Below are 16,516 nucleotides of genomic sequence, written 5' to 3' on the forward strand. Positions count from 1 at the left end.
TTACACAAGTAATGGCTCAAAGAGGATTCCTTTTTTTTTTTTTTTACTGTGCTGCAATTGTTTACTGGATTATTTGTGCCATTAATTAGTGTCAACTAATTTTTATTCAATCAGGATATGCTTGTGAAGATGGAATATGGGGGAGAGCAGAAGTGCGTTGAAGTTCCACAAAGGGATGAATGAAGGACATGCATATTGTATTGAAGAAATAAGTGTTGAGAATGCTGTTATTTGCATTTACCATGTCAGACCTTTTGATAAACAAAATTCTAATGAAAGTGAGAACATGTATACTGTTACATCTTTCAGAAAATGTTTTGAAATTGTTGTGCACAGTTCAGAATAAATGTTTTTCAAAAACCATTGCATCTTTTTAGTAAATGTTTATTTCCAAAAGAAATTTCTAGAAGTTCAGAACAGTAAAATTCCCGCTTTTTAGAATGAATTAGAAGATAACTCTTACGTAGTTAAACTAAAATACTCTTTGAGAGTTAATATATAAACTCTTAACACCAAGTGTTAAATTATCAACTCCAGACAGATTTGGTGTTTAACACTAAATCAGAGTTAACGTACCAACTCTCCAAAAAGAGTTAAATTAACACTCTCTGGTGTGGACCCATATAGACACTTTAATAGTGTTGAAATCAAATCCGACAGTGTTAATTTGGACATGCTGGATTTGCTGTGTACCCTCATGTGTTCAAGATGTGTGTTCATTTTATCCTTTACAAATCCTCTACTTTTAACATCACCGCAGCATGCCCAAACCATCACAGGAATTGTTCAGGAATTTATTTCTTCTCTCACAAATGTTCTCCTTTCTTAGCCAAACAAGTTAAACTTAGATTTAGTCTCTCTATAACTTATTTTTTTCAGTTTTCTTCATCCTGCTTTCATTTTTTTCAGACCATCTCTGCAACTCTGCCATAAAGGCCAGGATGCTGGACACCCCTTTCCATTACTGACTCTGATAGCAGCATTTTGCCAGTATGATTTGATGAAACTGATCTTATTATTCAAGTCACCTTTTAGTAAACTAGAGATTGTTGCTCAGTTTTCCATCAGGATCTTCCTCTTTTTCTTCTATTCTGGTTTGAAGCAGTTTGAACTTGTTCTTATATAGTGCTTTTCTACTCTGAGCACTTGAAGTGGTTTATTCAACATGCCTCATTCACCCATTCGTACAAGCACTTTTTTCTGTGCTTTTCTACACTGTAAAAAAAAACGTGCTGTTTTTACAGGAAAACCCTGGCAGCTGGGGTTACCAGGGACTTCCTGTAAAAACGCTTTACAGGTGCAACTTGTAAATTGATTTACAGTGAATGAATCTCAGATTAAAACTGTTAAATCTACAGGAAAAAGAAGTTAATTTCACACATAGATGTGATATATAAATACACTATTTCCTGTATCTTTTACAAGTAATAAATGCTTTTTGTGGATCCATAAACTGCAAAATTAACAGGGAAATATCGTACAAAGAACTAATTTAACATGGTAGAACTACGGTGAAACTGTGCATATTAAATGGAGCTGCTCTGTAAATTATACATAAAATCTATGCTGAATATTATATGTTTTAATGTAAAATTTTAACCATAACCCAGCAAATTTCTTACTGCTACGCCTACACCCAAACATGCAAAAATACATCTTGAGAAAACACAAGAGAGGAAAATATCACTTTTGGGAAATTTATTTTGCAGCCACATTAGCAAAATGACAGCAAATGGATCCATTTTTCCAACTAACACAATATGCAAGGCACACAGCAACTACACAATTCAATCAAAATATAGGCTATAAAAGCTGTGGAACATTCCTGCAAAGCAAGAACCATGTTCATGAAACAAGCATTTGTTAGACCCTCCACCAGAAAAAGTTAAATAACCTGTTAAGACCAATCATAGAGCACTGGGTGTGCCCCGCTAAGCGGGGTACTGTGACGGGGCACTCCCCGCTTAGAGCACTGGGTGTGCCCCGCTAAGCGGGGAGTGCCCCGTCACAGTGCTCTATGATTGTGCACCAATCAGAGCACTGGGTGTTTTTTGTACTGGGTATATATATGACACAATCTCACTGCACTTAGCCTAACCCTTCATTGCCCTGAAGAATTCTGTGGTGTACGGACCTCCTCTCCAAGGAAAGAAAATGCAGAGAAGACTCACTACTCAGCAGGCGTTGGAAATGATCCTGACGGAAGTCGACCCTTGTGACTCGGATGGAGAAGACCTAGAAGTTCAGCCGGATTCGGACTCAGAGCTGTCTGATCAGTCTTCCGGTTAGTTTCATTTCATGTTATTTCCTTTTTCATTTCAAACAAGTAAGTGGATGTAGTTAGTAAGTTTGTTTGACCTTCCCATTGCTCACAATTTGAATTTGTTCACACTGCAGATGAGGAGACTGCTTCTCCACCGAAAAAGAGAGCTTGTTTGGGGACTGAGACAGCGAAAGATGGCACAGTGTGGCGTGAAGAACATGTGGGGACCCGTCTCCCTTTCACCCCAATAGAACCGTACACTGCAGATGGAGAGCCAACGGCTAAGGCCAGGAGAAGTATCTCGAGTCGCCTTCAGAGCTTCCTGTGTTTCATCACTCTTGACATGCTTCATAGCATTCAAGAATGGACTATTCAACATGCACAGCAAACGGAGCATGTTCATTGGTTCATGGACCTCCCTGAACTAATGGCATTTATTGCAATTGTCATCTTGCGGGGGGTTTACAGGGTTCCATCGGTAAATGACTGCTGGTCAGCAAACCTGGGAAACCCACAGATAATTGGAACTATGGCACGAAACCGCTTCCAAGACATCATGCAACACCTACGCTTTGATGACAAGTCCACCCGCAGTGATCGAGCAAAGACTGATAAGTTCGCTGCAATTTCCAGTGTGTGGGGATCATTTGTCACCAACTGCATCACGTGCTACAACCCTGGTCTACATATCACCGTTGATGAACAGCTTTTCCCATCAAAGACTCGGTGCTGTTTCCTGCAGTATATTGCAAGTAAACCGGACAAGTTTGGGATCAAGTTTTGGGTGGCCTGCGACCTAAAATCCAAGTACATTTGCAATGTCTTCCCATATCTTGGCAAGGACCCCAATCGTCCCACTGGGGAGAGACTTTCTGAAAATGTAGTAATGAGGCTGATGGAACCATTCCTAGACAAGGGCAGAAATGTTACCACGGACAATTTCTTCACATCGCTTTCACTTGCGCAAAAACTTCTTGGACGGAAAACCACCATCCTCGGCACAGTCAACAAGATTCGCAGGGAAATTCCTCAATCCACTAGACAGACAGATCGCAATGACTTCACCACTCAGGTATGTTGCAGGTCTTTTGTGGTTCTATGTTTATGTGTTTCATTGTGTGTAAAAGGGCTATGGAAATAACAATTTATCTTATTTCTTAGGTGTTTTCAACCTCTGCTGCCACGCTGACGGCGTATGCGGCCAAACGGAAGAAGACAGTCTACATTCTTAGCAGCATGCACAGCGTGGTTCAGACTGATACCAAAAGGAAGCCAAACACTGTCACCCTTTACAACAAAACAAAGTGTGGCGTGGATGTGATGGACCAGATGGTTCGGGAGTACACTGTCCGCAAAGGAACACGGCGCTGGCCAGTTGCCGTGTTTTATAACATGATTGACATGGCAGCACTGAATGCACATGTGCTGTATCAAGCATGCACCGGGACGAAGGAAAGACGGGTGGACTTCCTGGTGGAGCTTGCAAGGGAGTTGGCTCGCTCTCATGTAGCTGCGAAGAAGGCAAGAAAAGAACAGTTGCTTCGGACACAACCCTCCACACCGAGCCCTGGAAAAAGGGCCACGTGTCAGGTCAAACACAGATGCAAAAAAAATCAGGCCACTGTGCGATGTGTTCACTGCTACAGGTACACATGTGGTAAATGCAGACGACAGATACCGTGGCAGTGCCAGGATTGTGAGTGATTGCTGAAAATGTTGAAATGTACTCACTCACTTTTTATCATTATTTGTAAATATGTGTACAAATGGTTGGTTTTTTGTACTGTTTTCATCAATAAATGTCAGCAACAAAGGACATACAAAGGACATGTGTTGATTTCTCCCTAAGATGGCAAACTGAAACACTCCACTCCCCCACCCCCTCAATCACTCACCCCCACTCCCCTCCCTCCAGAATTCCTAGGTAACAACCTAATATACATATGAATGACTAGCCAATTTAGCTTCCACTTCCAGCATTTGACTGCTCTCCGGCTTTTAAAGGTAGAACGGTAGAAGCCTGGCAATCCCAGTGTTAAAACAAAAAACACATATTGTGCCAAAAATGATCATAATCACCGTGCAACGCAACACACACCCTGCTGTCACCACAACCATGGCCCTGGTCAGAAAACATCAGCAAAACCACGTGGTGAAACAAACCTACACATGTGGTCTAGAAACACTGCAGTAGCAGCATGTTGTTTTTTTCTTTTCTTATGTAAATAAAGAACATTCCTACAAAGAAAGAACATCTTCATGAATTGGCTTCATGCATTCGACCAGTAAAAGGTTCCAGTACACATTGTGGAACAAAATTAACAAAGTAAAACTAACAGTCCACAGAGAGTCAAGATTTAGGCTTAGCGCCACTCGTGGTCGGCGAGATCCTGAATCAGGGTGAGGACTCGAGGGTTCACACTGAGACGACGCTTTGAGTTTTTGTTCTCTACTTTGGTTCCTTTTTCTGGGTTTATGGAGAAGAAACACCTGTAAAATAACAATCATATAAAAGTTTATTAAGTATTTTTATAATTGATCAGTTAAAATACACGTACAAAGTAAGTAAAAATTAAGTATATACATATATATATACACACAGTCATGGCCATGACCACGTTCAAGACAAAGTATAACCAAAATGCTGTGGGGAGGTGAACATAGTGGAAGACCAGGCTGGGATACGTGAAAAGACTGAAGGGTATTGAAGATGGAGTTTACCTTTATTCCTCTGACGTCTTGGATAGTTTCAGACTGGAAATCAGCAACAGCCGCGTCATATGTCTCTGGAGTGCGTGGAGGACCACAGGCATTCGGATCAGCATAAAACTCACTTCGTGTTACTTCACAGTACCTGCAAAAATATTGAGAGCAGCTGAAGTTTTCTGTAAACCCTCCTATGCAATGAGAACCCAAGTTGTCCCCAGCAATACAGTAAAGACCCCCTTTTACTGTTTCTCCATCTACATCTATTCCATCTGTCTCCAAAGATTTCAGATCTGCCAACAACTCTGAGAAAACTTTGGTTATTCCAAAACGCTTGAAGTCATTCTCAACACACAACAAGACTAAAAACATGTTATCTGTATTTGAACGCAAATGAATGGGTAAATTTGCTAATGACAGATAGACTGCAAGAAGTTTGTGCGTCTTTTTAGCAGAACCCAGGGGATTCACTACCTCAAATGAATCTTGGTACAAAATCAGTTTGAGGCTTTCCGGGTTTTCATTAAAGAACTGGTGACATTTGAAAATTTTGCCATCATATAAATCCTTAAAAATTTCTACATCAGGACCCCCAAACTGTTGTGACTGTGTATTCCTCCATAACTGTGACTCTAAAAAGCTCTTCAGGGTTTCTCCAACTGGTATGTAGTAAGCACATTTTTCTGTCATGTTTTCATCCATTCCCAATGGCACTTTCTTGGGTTCTGTGTATTTAAACATTTTTTTGAATGTTTGATTTCTGGTGTGTGTTGTTCCTAGTTGTCCCTGATGGCAAGCAGAGAACAAATCTGACTCTTTAATGCAGTCACAGATTTTAGTGACTGCTTCATCTGATAGGTTCATTTCATTTTTTAGTAAACAACTTACCTTATTAATTGTGTAGGCTTGACCCAATTCGTGCACATTCTGCATTTCCTCAGCAATACTCTGTATAGTAGAGGCAGGAATTAGCAGCTGTCCTTGCAGTTTAAGGTAAAAGAGACACATGTTTCTGAGATAAGAATGACTATCCTTCTCTGGCATATCACTGGCTGAACTAGCAGATGCCATGGTTTCATGTGTGTTTTCTGAATATTCTGTACTGTCATTTGGGGGCTGAGGACGAGATTCCTTGTACATGTCATCAATACCATCTGGGGAACAAGCTTTATGCTTCCTACACATGTGAGAAGTAAATGATGACTTTTTTGTAAACATTTGCTTACAACCACTTACTGGACATGACACAGACCTGCCCTCTGCAATATGATCGTTTAAGTGAGACACTAGCTCTTTCACTGTTTGAAAATGGCGGGCACATAATGAAACCGCACATTTTAAATCTGCAACAAGAGCTTTAGGAGTAGCTTGAAGTGCAGGTGCATTGTGCACACGATAAAAATGCCCCTTGAAAGCAGAGTACGTGGTGAATGTTTGGCTGCAATTGGCGCCAACACATTTAAAAATACAACAAGGCTCATTCTTATGCACTCTGCAATGTAGTACATAGCCTCTTAATGTGACCAATACCTTTTTACAAAAGACGCAGATGATCATTTTTAGTATTTCAAAAGTTTGCCTGTGCTTTTCAGCTGAACTAGCATGCTAGCGCTAGGTTATGAGCATTGGTCTAAATATCAACTGGTGCTTTTATCTCGAAAAAACGTCGCCTAGATATTGAACTTACCGTGCAGACTTTCTGACGAACAAACACAGATCCTCAAAAAACACTTGAAATCGTATGTTTGTAATTTGTCCTAACAACGTAGTTGCTGAAAGTTCAACGTTTTCTTCTCCCGTCTTCTCTCTCGTGCTGGCTCGTTAGCTATAGTCGTGAACTAGGCGCTCTTCCCCTCCCGCCCTCAAGTCATTATCCAATCAGTGACGAGCTTCAGATGCACATTCAAAATTAGGCGCGCTCAGTGCAACGGTGAGTGGCTTGAAATAGCTTACAGCTCTGTGGAGATGAGGCACCATAGAGATCCTATGGGAGGCACTGTAAGTTTGTTTAGCCTGTAATAATGAGACATTGCTGACCTAACCCAAAAAAGTATTCTAGTCTAAGTATCACATTGCAATTAAAAGAAACATGAAGAATACAAGCATTATGACAGAAGCATTACTTAGTCGTTAAATAATAATTTCTTATTGGTTACCCTACAATAGGCTGAAAATAGCCCGAATGATTTAAGAAAAAAACACGATGTAAACAATTTTAATTGTATATTTTTATATAGCCTATAAATGGAGAGGCAACCTCTCAGGTTCACAATGACATCTTCTGTGAAAACATTTTTATTAGTCCTATCCATGACTTTGCATCATTTCATGAATCATGTTAAAAGTAGGCCGAGTACATCCATGCAGTTGTAAAGTGACTTACATATAGGTCATGTGCTTTTAAGAAAAACTGACTAAAACTGTGATTTTTACAGTATTTGCATGTCAAATTAACATGATTGTTTGGTTATGAGTATTACGGTGTTTCACTGTTTTTATTCACAGTATTTGTAGTTTTAACCAATAAATTTGATTATAATCACACATTCATGTTGTAAATATAACAGGAACATTCTGTTTAGGAGGACTAGAACTGCCTAACTTTCAGCACTACTTCTTAGCCAACAGGCTTCAGTTTATCTCAGGATGGCTAAAACATACCCTCTTAGATGAACCTTGGCTAGATGTAGAACAAGCACTTTGCAATAATCTAGAGATCTCAGACCTACCATTTATCAGCTCAAACATCCAACGACATGAATGCTTTAAAAGCATCAACATCAGCTCTTCTCTGACAGCATGGTGGGAGTTTCTAAAATTGACGGCGTCTTCATTAATCCCATGCAAACGTACACCTATCTGGAACAACCCTGACATATTACAAAACAATAATATGATAAACTTTTCAGATTGGAGTGGCAAAGGAATCAAATATTTAGAACATATACTAGAAGGAACAGAATTTATTTCATTTGACGGACTAGTTACACAATATGGGATCAACAAGAAAAGATTTTTAGAATATCAACAAATTAAATCCATAGTAAAAAAGAAATTTAAACCGGGTCAAGTTGAACTACAAACACCACCAAGTGTGGTTCAATTTCTTACTCTTAAAACCCCCAAATTACTATCCAAAATATACAGAATGCTTTCTAAAACAGATGAATCAATATCACTTCCTATTGCAAAATGGGAAGCGGATTTATCAGTTAACTTAGACCTAAACTTCTGGTCTCAGATTTGCTTAAAAACCTTTCATCTAATTAGAAATCCCAGTCTTCAATTAATTCAATACAAAATATTACATAGAGTGCACTATACAGGTCATCGGATGTTCAAGATGGGCTTTACGTCTACCAACAACTGCTCACACTGCCAAACCAATTCACCGGACAATTATATCCACGCTCTTTGGTTCTGTCCACCAGTTCAGAAGTTTTGGCGCGAGATATGTGAAGACTTATCGAAGTGTCTGAAATGTAACATTCCAACCTCCCCCTTAGTGTGTTTGTTGGGCAGCTTAGATAATGTCACTTCAGAAAAGAATATCGCCCATATGGTTTTCACTGCCCTATGCATAGCCAAGAAAACAGTCCTCATGAACTGGAAAAATAAAAATAATCTTAATTCTAACCAATATAGAAATTATCTATTAGATTACATTAGTCTTGATACAGCTTCTGCCACCACATCAGATCAATTGCTCTGGGCTCCTTTGATCAGCTCCATCACCTAGTGGGGGTGGGGGGGGTCATAGTTTGGTCCCGCCTTCACTGTTGTGATTGGTGTGGGGGTAGGGACAGGCTTAGGGCGTCGGGGGGTTCCCTGGAGGCATCTTCCTTGGGGGGCTCAACCCGGGGTAGCGGTCATGTCCGGTTAGGGGCTCTGTTGGCTCTCAGGTGACTGTTTCCTTGCGGCTGCGTGCAGCGGGGCTAGGGGAGGGTCTGTGCTGACGGACGTGGGTTACTGACCTGGTAGCCTGGCTGCCCCTGGGTGGGTCCGGGATGGGCGTGAGGTTCTGGGGGTGCTCCGTCTCTGGGCTGGGGCCCGGGCCGGGCCTCGGGGGCTTGGGTCCTGGTTGGTGTGTTGCCGGGGTTGTTGGCGGGTGGGTGCATGGGGGCCCAGCCCTGGAGCAGGGTGCCGCCGGTGCATCGAGCCACCTGGGGGGCTCTTCAACTGGTGGGGAAGATTGTCACATCTTGCAGGAGCTTTCCTCTCCTCAGGGGCTCTCTCTGCAGGAGGGGGAGATACAGGAGAGGTGGAGGAAGATCTCAGCCTGGGTGTTTATTGTCTTATGTAGTCTGGAAGAAGAGTGGATGGTGGGGTGGGTGCAGTTTTCTCTGTGGTGGGGTTGGGTGGACTGTCCCGGGCTCTGTGGGGCCGGGAGGCGCTGCTGCGCTGGGCCCCGGGATGGATGGGCCTGGGCCCCCTTTCCCTGGCGGGTCGCGGAGTATGGGGGTGCCTACTGGGGTCAGCGGGGGAGCTGGCCCCAGGGAGGGGTCACTTGCCCCTCCCTTCCTTCCCTCCCCATCTCCAGCTGCCTCCCTCTTCCCGCTCCACCACAACCACCCACACATGCAGGACCTTGGAGTAGGGGTATGTCACCAGGGTGCAGAGGAGGCCAAACCCCCCCCCCCCCCCGTCCCCTTCTGGCTGCCTCTGTGGCACGATACACGGAATCCAAAGTACCAAAGTACTCAATGTTAAATACACATAGACATTGAGGGCTAACAGGAGGGATCATGCGCTTACCTGCTGCTCTCTGGCAGGTAGCTCCATGCCCTCCTGGGTTTTAAATGCACCTTAGAACACACATGCATCAACACTACAATGAGCGGGTGGAGGGAGGTTTGGAGTCTTCTCTCACCCCCATTCTCTGCGACCTGCTGGAGCGGGGGGGCTAGGAGGAGGAGTTGGCCGTCCGACTGCGGTCTGGAGTGTGGGGCCTCCCTGCTGCTGCAGAGTCGGGGCGGTCTGCCTCCCCCCACCGCAGGGAAAAGGGTAACACCACCTGGGTCTGGGTGCAGTTCCCCCCTCCAGGGGCAAGGGTACCTAGACCCGGTTTGTAGAGTACGCTTGGGGAGTGTGATCGTGTGTACAGCGTCTCTTTATGTCTGTCTCCACGTTGGTTGAGTGTGGAGTAAGTGCATATGAGAGCATGAGGGTGGGAATGGATGTTTTGTATATGTGTGTGCCTGTATTTCTGTGTCAATATGTCAGGTTGGGTGTCAGGTGCCACCTCTCTGGGGACATCTTAGGCCCTCCAAGGTTTGGAGGCCTATCTCCCCCTACCACCACTTCCCCTGCCAGTGGCGGACTCCCTCAGACATCGGTGCGTTGGTGGTTCTTTGTGTCCGGGGATGGGCGTCCAGGTACACACCGGCTCACTCCTTGGCGGCCGCTTATCGGGGCCTGGAGCCTGGGGCTCGCTCGGGCCACTTCGGAGGTGGGGTGCCCCCAGCCTCTCGGCCTGGGGCTCGGTCACTCAGGCACGGCTGGCTGCCGGCGGAGCTCACGGGCGCGTCACTGCAACTCCCCCTGGCTTCTGCTCCGCGGCTGCTGAGTGAGCCCTCATCTGGGACTCTCCTCAGCTCTTTCTGGGACAGTGGCGCGGATGCTCCTCTGTTGGTCTTCCTTGGTCTCTTGTGTTCTGGGGGCCTCTGGATGTCTGGAGTTTTGATCTCCTCCATACCTGCTTCATACCCTGGAGGACGGGGCTGTGGCCCCCCCACACCCTCTAGCAGATCATTACATGAAGGAACCATTTAAAAAAAAAAAAAAAACAAGCGCGTCCATGCTCACAGGTGTACACACAGGTGATCACACCCACAAACTACACCCCTTTTGGCTCCTACCTCAAAGCACACTGTGTTCTGTTGATCTTATGTGCTGCACAATAATGTTTAATATTTAGTATTTACTGTCATATTCCCATATATCATTGTGATGTTGTTTATTCTATTACTCTTGTTCTCTTCTGCTTGTTTTCTTTCTTTCTCAGCAGGTGACCCAGGTGATTGATATATGCATTTTTTTTCTTCTTTTTTTTTCTGCTCATTCTGTTGGTTTTTGTCTTTTGCCCTTCTCCCCCGTCCCTCTTCTCAGCTGTTTCTCTTTCCCTCTTTCTTTCTCCCCTTCTTTCCCCCAGTCAAGTCTTTCCCATATTCAGTAAGTGAAAATAAAATGAACAATAAAAGGTGAATCAAATGGACCATTACGGCAAAGCTGGGATGGTCAATTTGGTAAAGTAAATCCGTTGGGCATCTTTCTTCGCCTTTAGACAACAATTCTGATGGCAAAAGAGCCAAACGGGACAGGCAAAAAAAAAAAAAAAAAAAAGGAACATTCTGTTTAAAGGTTTACAATAATTCACTGTGATCGAAACAGGAAAGTTGTGTTTTGGGGTTTACTATACATTTCTGTAGGGGTTTTACATGGTTTTTATGTCAATTTCACTGCCCTTTTTTACAGTGTACCTAAGTGCTTTTAATCATTTCCACACATTAACACTCCAATGGATGTATCAGTGACCAACTTGGGGTTCAGTATCTTGCCCAGGGTAACTTTGGCATGTAGACTGGAGCATCCAGGGATTAAAACATAATCTTTCCAATTAGTAGGTGATCTGCTTTACCTCCTGAGCTACAGTCACCATACGATTAACCTATTTTAAAAACTGAACTAGTATGATAAAATACTTGACTCTCCACAACAAATACAAAAGGATTTCTAAGATTTACATTATTTACAATGGAAAAACTCCCACTAGTTGACATGGACAGAGGTAACACAGACAATCTGACACTGAATAAAGGAAGACAGAGGACTTAAGTGTAGACAGGAGGTGATCAGGGGAAGTGGAGACACATGGGGAAACAGCTGACTGAAATGAAAATAATGATGCCACAGGGGAAGTGAAATTAAACAAAATGAACAAAGAAACACAAGACTCTTTTAAAATAAACCAGGAAACACTGAGAGACATGGACACGACAAATAACACAGAAGACAAGAACAGACTCACAGAAGGGGACATAGATGGAAACCTAAACTAGAATAAAATTCAACCAAATCTTACCCAATAATGGCAACACAAGAACTAAGCATATATTAAATATAAGAACTCCAAAAAACACACAATGAACTAAAAATTGCTGGGTCACAGATGCAGCCCCTGACAACAAGCCCACAATATAATCACATGAACTTAGGCAAAACATCTTCAACAGCCTCAGTAAACGAAAGTTTAAATTTGATAGCAAAGTTGTATTCTGACCACAATTCTCCTTTACCTCTTCAATAAAATCAGTGTACTTTAGGGGAATTATAGTGATGACTTAAGGTACATAAGAAATTTCAGTACTGCTCACTGAGTTCTGGCTCTCGATGAACTCATTACTAGGTGCATGAACATGAACCAGATGTTATTTTCTGCCAGTGACTTTTCATGTTTTTGTTTACTATTACGATCATATGTTCCTTTAGCAGATCTCTGCAACTTGAATAATCACATAGTACACTCCATCTGTACAGTCTTATGTTCACAAATGATGACAGTCCAGGACAAAAATATCTTTTGGTGTTGGTGTTTGACTCTGAGTCTAACAGTTTGCAATTGCTTTTCAAGTCAAGAAGTGCAGATCACTCATCTGAGTATAACATGGATATCCCTATATTCTTAGTCTTCTTAGTCATGTTCCAGCAACAGCACCCTGCCCACGTCTTAGTTAACGGAGCAGCAGGCCCATTGTCTGCCATTTCTGTTACTAATAGACATGTAATTTTCTATGGTACATTCTATGTCTATGGGTTATATTCAAGCTATATTCATAGAAAACTACACATGAATTTGTTGCAAGAAAAGACAGATTGTTACATGACTGAGAAAAAAAAGCTTTGCATCAATTTAAGAATCAGTCTTTCGCATATTTTAGTTGCATGTTTTCTTTGTGGCTGCTACATATTCATATTATTATTATTGTTAATATTGCTGTTGTTGTAAATATCATTTTACATTGAATTTTTTTTAGTTTTTTGAAACAACATTAAATCATATTATAGAATTTTTATAATAAAACATTTTCATCATATACAAAAATATATTACATTATTTAAAAAAATAATAATTTTGATATAGTGTTGATAAAGTAAAAGCACTCAGACTGCCTATAATGACATGCATTATACAAAATACCAATCTTGCATATTCTCATTAGCCATATTATAGAGTCAGGGGGATGATGCCAGAAATATCACATATTCTTTTCCAATTGTTAAATTTATCATTTTCTCAACCTTTCCCTCTGTTTGACCTACAGTTAAGGGGATGTCTCTCATATCTCCAGTCTATAAGTGACAGAGCAGAAGTGCAGCATCTTTTGGTCCATATGGTTCTGTTGTATTGAGAGTATAAATCTAGCAAGAGTTCCTCTGCAACAACAGTTTGGTTGAAATATGACATCTGGGATTTGAATAGGCTGGTATAGCTGCTGAATACCAAATAAAGTAAGTGAAGCTGTGGAAACATTATTCCTCATATGGACCTGTTAAGAATAGATATGTCTGACACCACATGGATGACTGTAATGAACCTCAACTGTATGCTTACATCTTTGGGAATATGTAGTTGATTTGACAAGAATTAACATCATATTTCAGTTTCCCTGTATACTTACCATGTATTGACCTACATATTTATAGTGGTAACTGCTCAACATCATATTAGAGTTAGGAATATATTTTCTGAATAAAACCTCAGTATGTACTAAACATTCCTTGTTGTTCCTAGATATTCCTAGAGCAGAAATGTAGCTGACTCTAGTTTCCCACAATATTATAAATCTTGTGTATGTTTTTTTTTTGTACATAAAGGGTGGACATAGCAACAATCATGTCCTTTAGTTTGTTAATTGTGCTTTATGAAGCCTTGATTTGCTGGAGGCAGAATTTACTACATTTAGATGAAAGAGTGGACAAGTTAACAGCCAGTGCTAGCAAGCTTGGTTAGGATTCCACATCCATAAAATGGATAGGTCCATTGTGCTAATTAGTGCTAAAGAACATACCAATACTAGAACATAATATTTTTAGATGTTGGTCTTTAGTTCTTGTTATAATTTCCTCCTTAGGTTTAGACATTAATTTGTTCCCTCATTGCTTCCTATCTTATTCTCTTGTATAAGCTTCCCTAGGTTAAATTTGTGTGTCTGGATTTTCCTGTTTAGTTATGGTTCTCACTAACTTTTTTCTAATAGTTCTTTTTCTCTTTAGTTTCACTTCCCTTCCTCCCTCATTTTATTTAATTACTGTAACCCGCATCTTGTTACACCTCCTGCGTCCATTACCCCTAATGACCTTGAGTGTATTCAAGCCCTGCTCTTCCTCTGTCTTTTGTTACATTGTTTGTTAACCTCCCCTCTATGTTTCCAGTCAGTCTTTTTACTTTTCTGATGGACTTTGCTTTATGGACTTTTCAAAAGCCAAAGTAAAAGCTCACTTTGAGCCCTCTTTCTGAGAAACCGTGTGTTTATAGATACTATGGAAAAAAGAGTCACACAGTTAGTGTTAAGTGTTTTTGCTCGTATGTTTGCTGTTTTTGTAGATGGTTAATTCCCCCAGACTTTGCTGTGACAATCTCATTAATGAACCAGAGCCTGAGTTGAAAAAGGCCTCCTCCCTCCTCCCTACTCTCTTATTGGATTTATCTGTCTCTCTCCCCTCCTTTCTTAACCTTTTGTCCAAATCTCAAACCATTGCTTTAGCACCTGATGGTTATTTTTTCAGCCATCAGGTTATCATTCATGGCATTGACCTTGGCACTTGATCTCACAAAGCACATTTTGACAAATATTATTAATTCCTGTCCTAAAATAAATCTGGAATCAAACACTCTAGCGCGACATCTGTGCAATGACACCTGTGTGAGATGGTTCTGTCTTAATACTGGTAAACAGTTCAATAGGCCAGGTGCTGATTTCACAGCACACAAATCCTGAATAGCGTCCATCAATTAGTTATTTTTCTGTTTGTTTGTTTTTGCCCCAAGTGTTATAGCAAAGTGCTAAGCCAGTCTGCAAAATTGATTGTTTTCAGATATCTTGAGAAGCGTGCTAACGAGGTTTCGGCAATATCCAAAGCACAGCAAAATATCACAGTAGTTAGAAATACATTATTTTGAAAAACATCAAAAATACAAACACTCCTCTTTTATTTAACCTAATCAGAGATACTGCAATGAGGTGATATATTTTATACACCACACTACAAAAAGTGCCACCAAAGGTAGTGTCTGTATGTGGAACAGGCAGTTTCTGTCAGAGACATTAATTGCTAGGATACAAATAATATATGATATTCATGCCAAATGATATGGCATGTATATGCAGAAGCCTATGGTTTGCATCTCATGACATCAAATCCTGTCAAATTAAAAATTACACACAAGGTTTCCTCTATTCCCACGGGTGGTGACTTGTCCAGCCGTGGCAGTATTGTACACACAGAGTAAAAAGATAAAAAAGAGCTACATAGTCCACATTATGAGGTTTGAGGCGTGGCAGTGAGAAAGTAACAAGATTTCTAGCCAGGAAATTGCAGTGCTTTGTATGTTGAACCTATGTTACTGTTTCATTTTTATTTTACTCATTTTTCAATTGTTTTGGATATTAGAAATATATATATATATATATATATATATATATATATATATATACATGAAAATTCCATTACATTCACTGACTGCCTAAAGTCCAGAATACACAGACATCACCAATTGTTGCATTTCCTGCATCAAAGCATCTTGATGCTTTGCTGAGAGTGTTACTTCTTTTCTGCGCGTCTCTCTGCCTTAGGCTTTGTCTTTGTTGCATGCTTTTATGAGTTGTGATCAGGCAAATTGTTTGACTACTGAAAAATATCCCACAAATGTTGGGTTGCTTTTGCAGTGTGCTTTGTGTCATTACCTATTTGCACTGTGAAGCTCTGTCTGATCAGTTTTGCATTTATTTGTGTGCCATTTGAGCATGTTGCCTGCCTGCAGCACTAAAGGACTCCTCGAGAGACGTCTGTCTCTCCCTAGCAGCACCTGTTCCTCTCCTCATCTTCAGTTCGCCTCAACATACGCTCGTCATATTCTGTGATATGATTTACTCTGAGGTGTTTGATGAGGTAAATGGTGTTGCCACAACACCTCACTTTCTTGCCACATGTATCACAATCCGCATCTTGGCTGTTGGTGGAGGAAAAATACGTTCGCACATTACTCCATTTACGCCAAGCCATTGTTGTGAGTGCGCACGCCAAGGGGCTGCGACACATTTATACAGCCATATTTTGCACATGACTATTAATGGCGGAAGAGGAAGTAGTTCCTTCCAATGTAGACAATCCAAATGATATAGTTTCTTTCCACTCTGTTCCTGTTAATGATAAACTACAAATTTACCCTACATTACTAAAATATCGATATTTTAATATGAGAATCGATTCTAGAACATAAATGACTGGTATCGGAGGAATCGATATTTCAGTATCGATCCGCACATC

The 16,516-nt window shown here is 41.2% G+C and overlaps 1 protein-coding gene across 1 annotated transcript; it reads left to right on the top strand.

Moving 5' to 3' along the window:
• Positions 1 to 2,046: 2,046 nt before the first annotated feature.
• On the top strand, positions 2,047 to 4,279 carry LOC308401586 (piggyBac transposable element-derived protein 4-like; the record flags this gene model as incomplete). Its single annotated transcript, XM_080889860.1, has 3 exons — positions 2,047 to 2,284; positions 2,398 to 3,335; positions 4,268 to 4,279. The coding sequence occupies exons 1-3, from the start codon at positions 2,155 to 2,157 to the stop codon at positions 4,277 to 4,279; spliced, it is 1,080 nt and encodes a 359-aa protein (XP_080745986.1). The 5' UTR covers positions 2,047 to 2,154.
• Positions 4,280 to 16,516: the final 12,237 nt, after the last annotated feature.

The sequence above is a fragment of the Rhamphochromis sp. 'chilingali' genome (genome assembly GCF_963969265.1).
Source record: "Rhamphochromis sp. 'chilingali' genome assembly, chromosome: 8".
In the NCBI taxonomy this organism is placed as follows: domain Eukaryota; kingdom Metazoa; phylum Chordata; class Actinopteri; order Cichliformes; family Cichlidae; genus Rhamphochromis; species Rhamphochromis sp. 'chilingali'.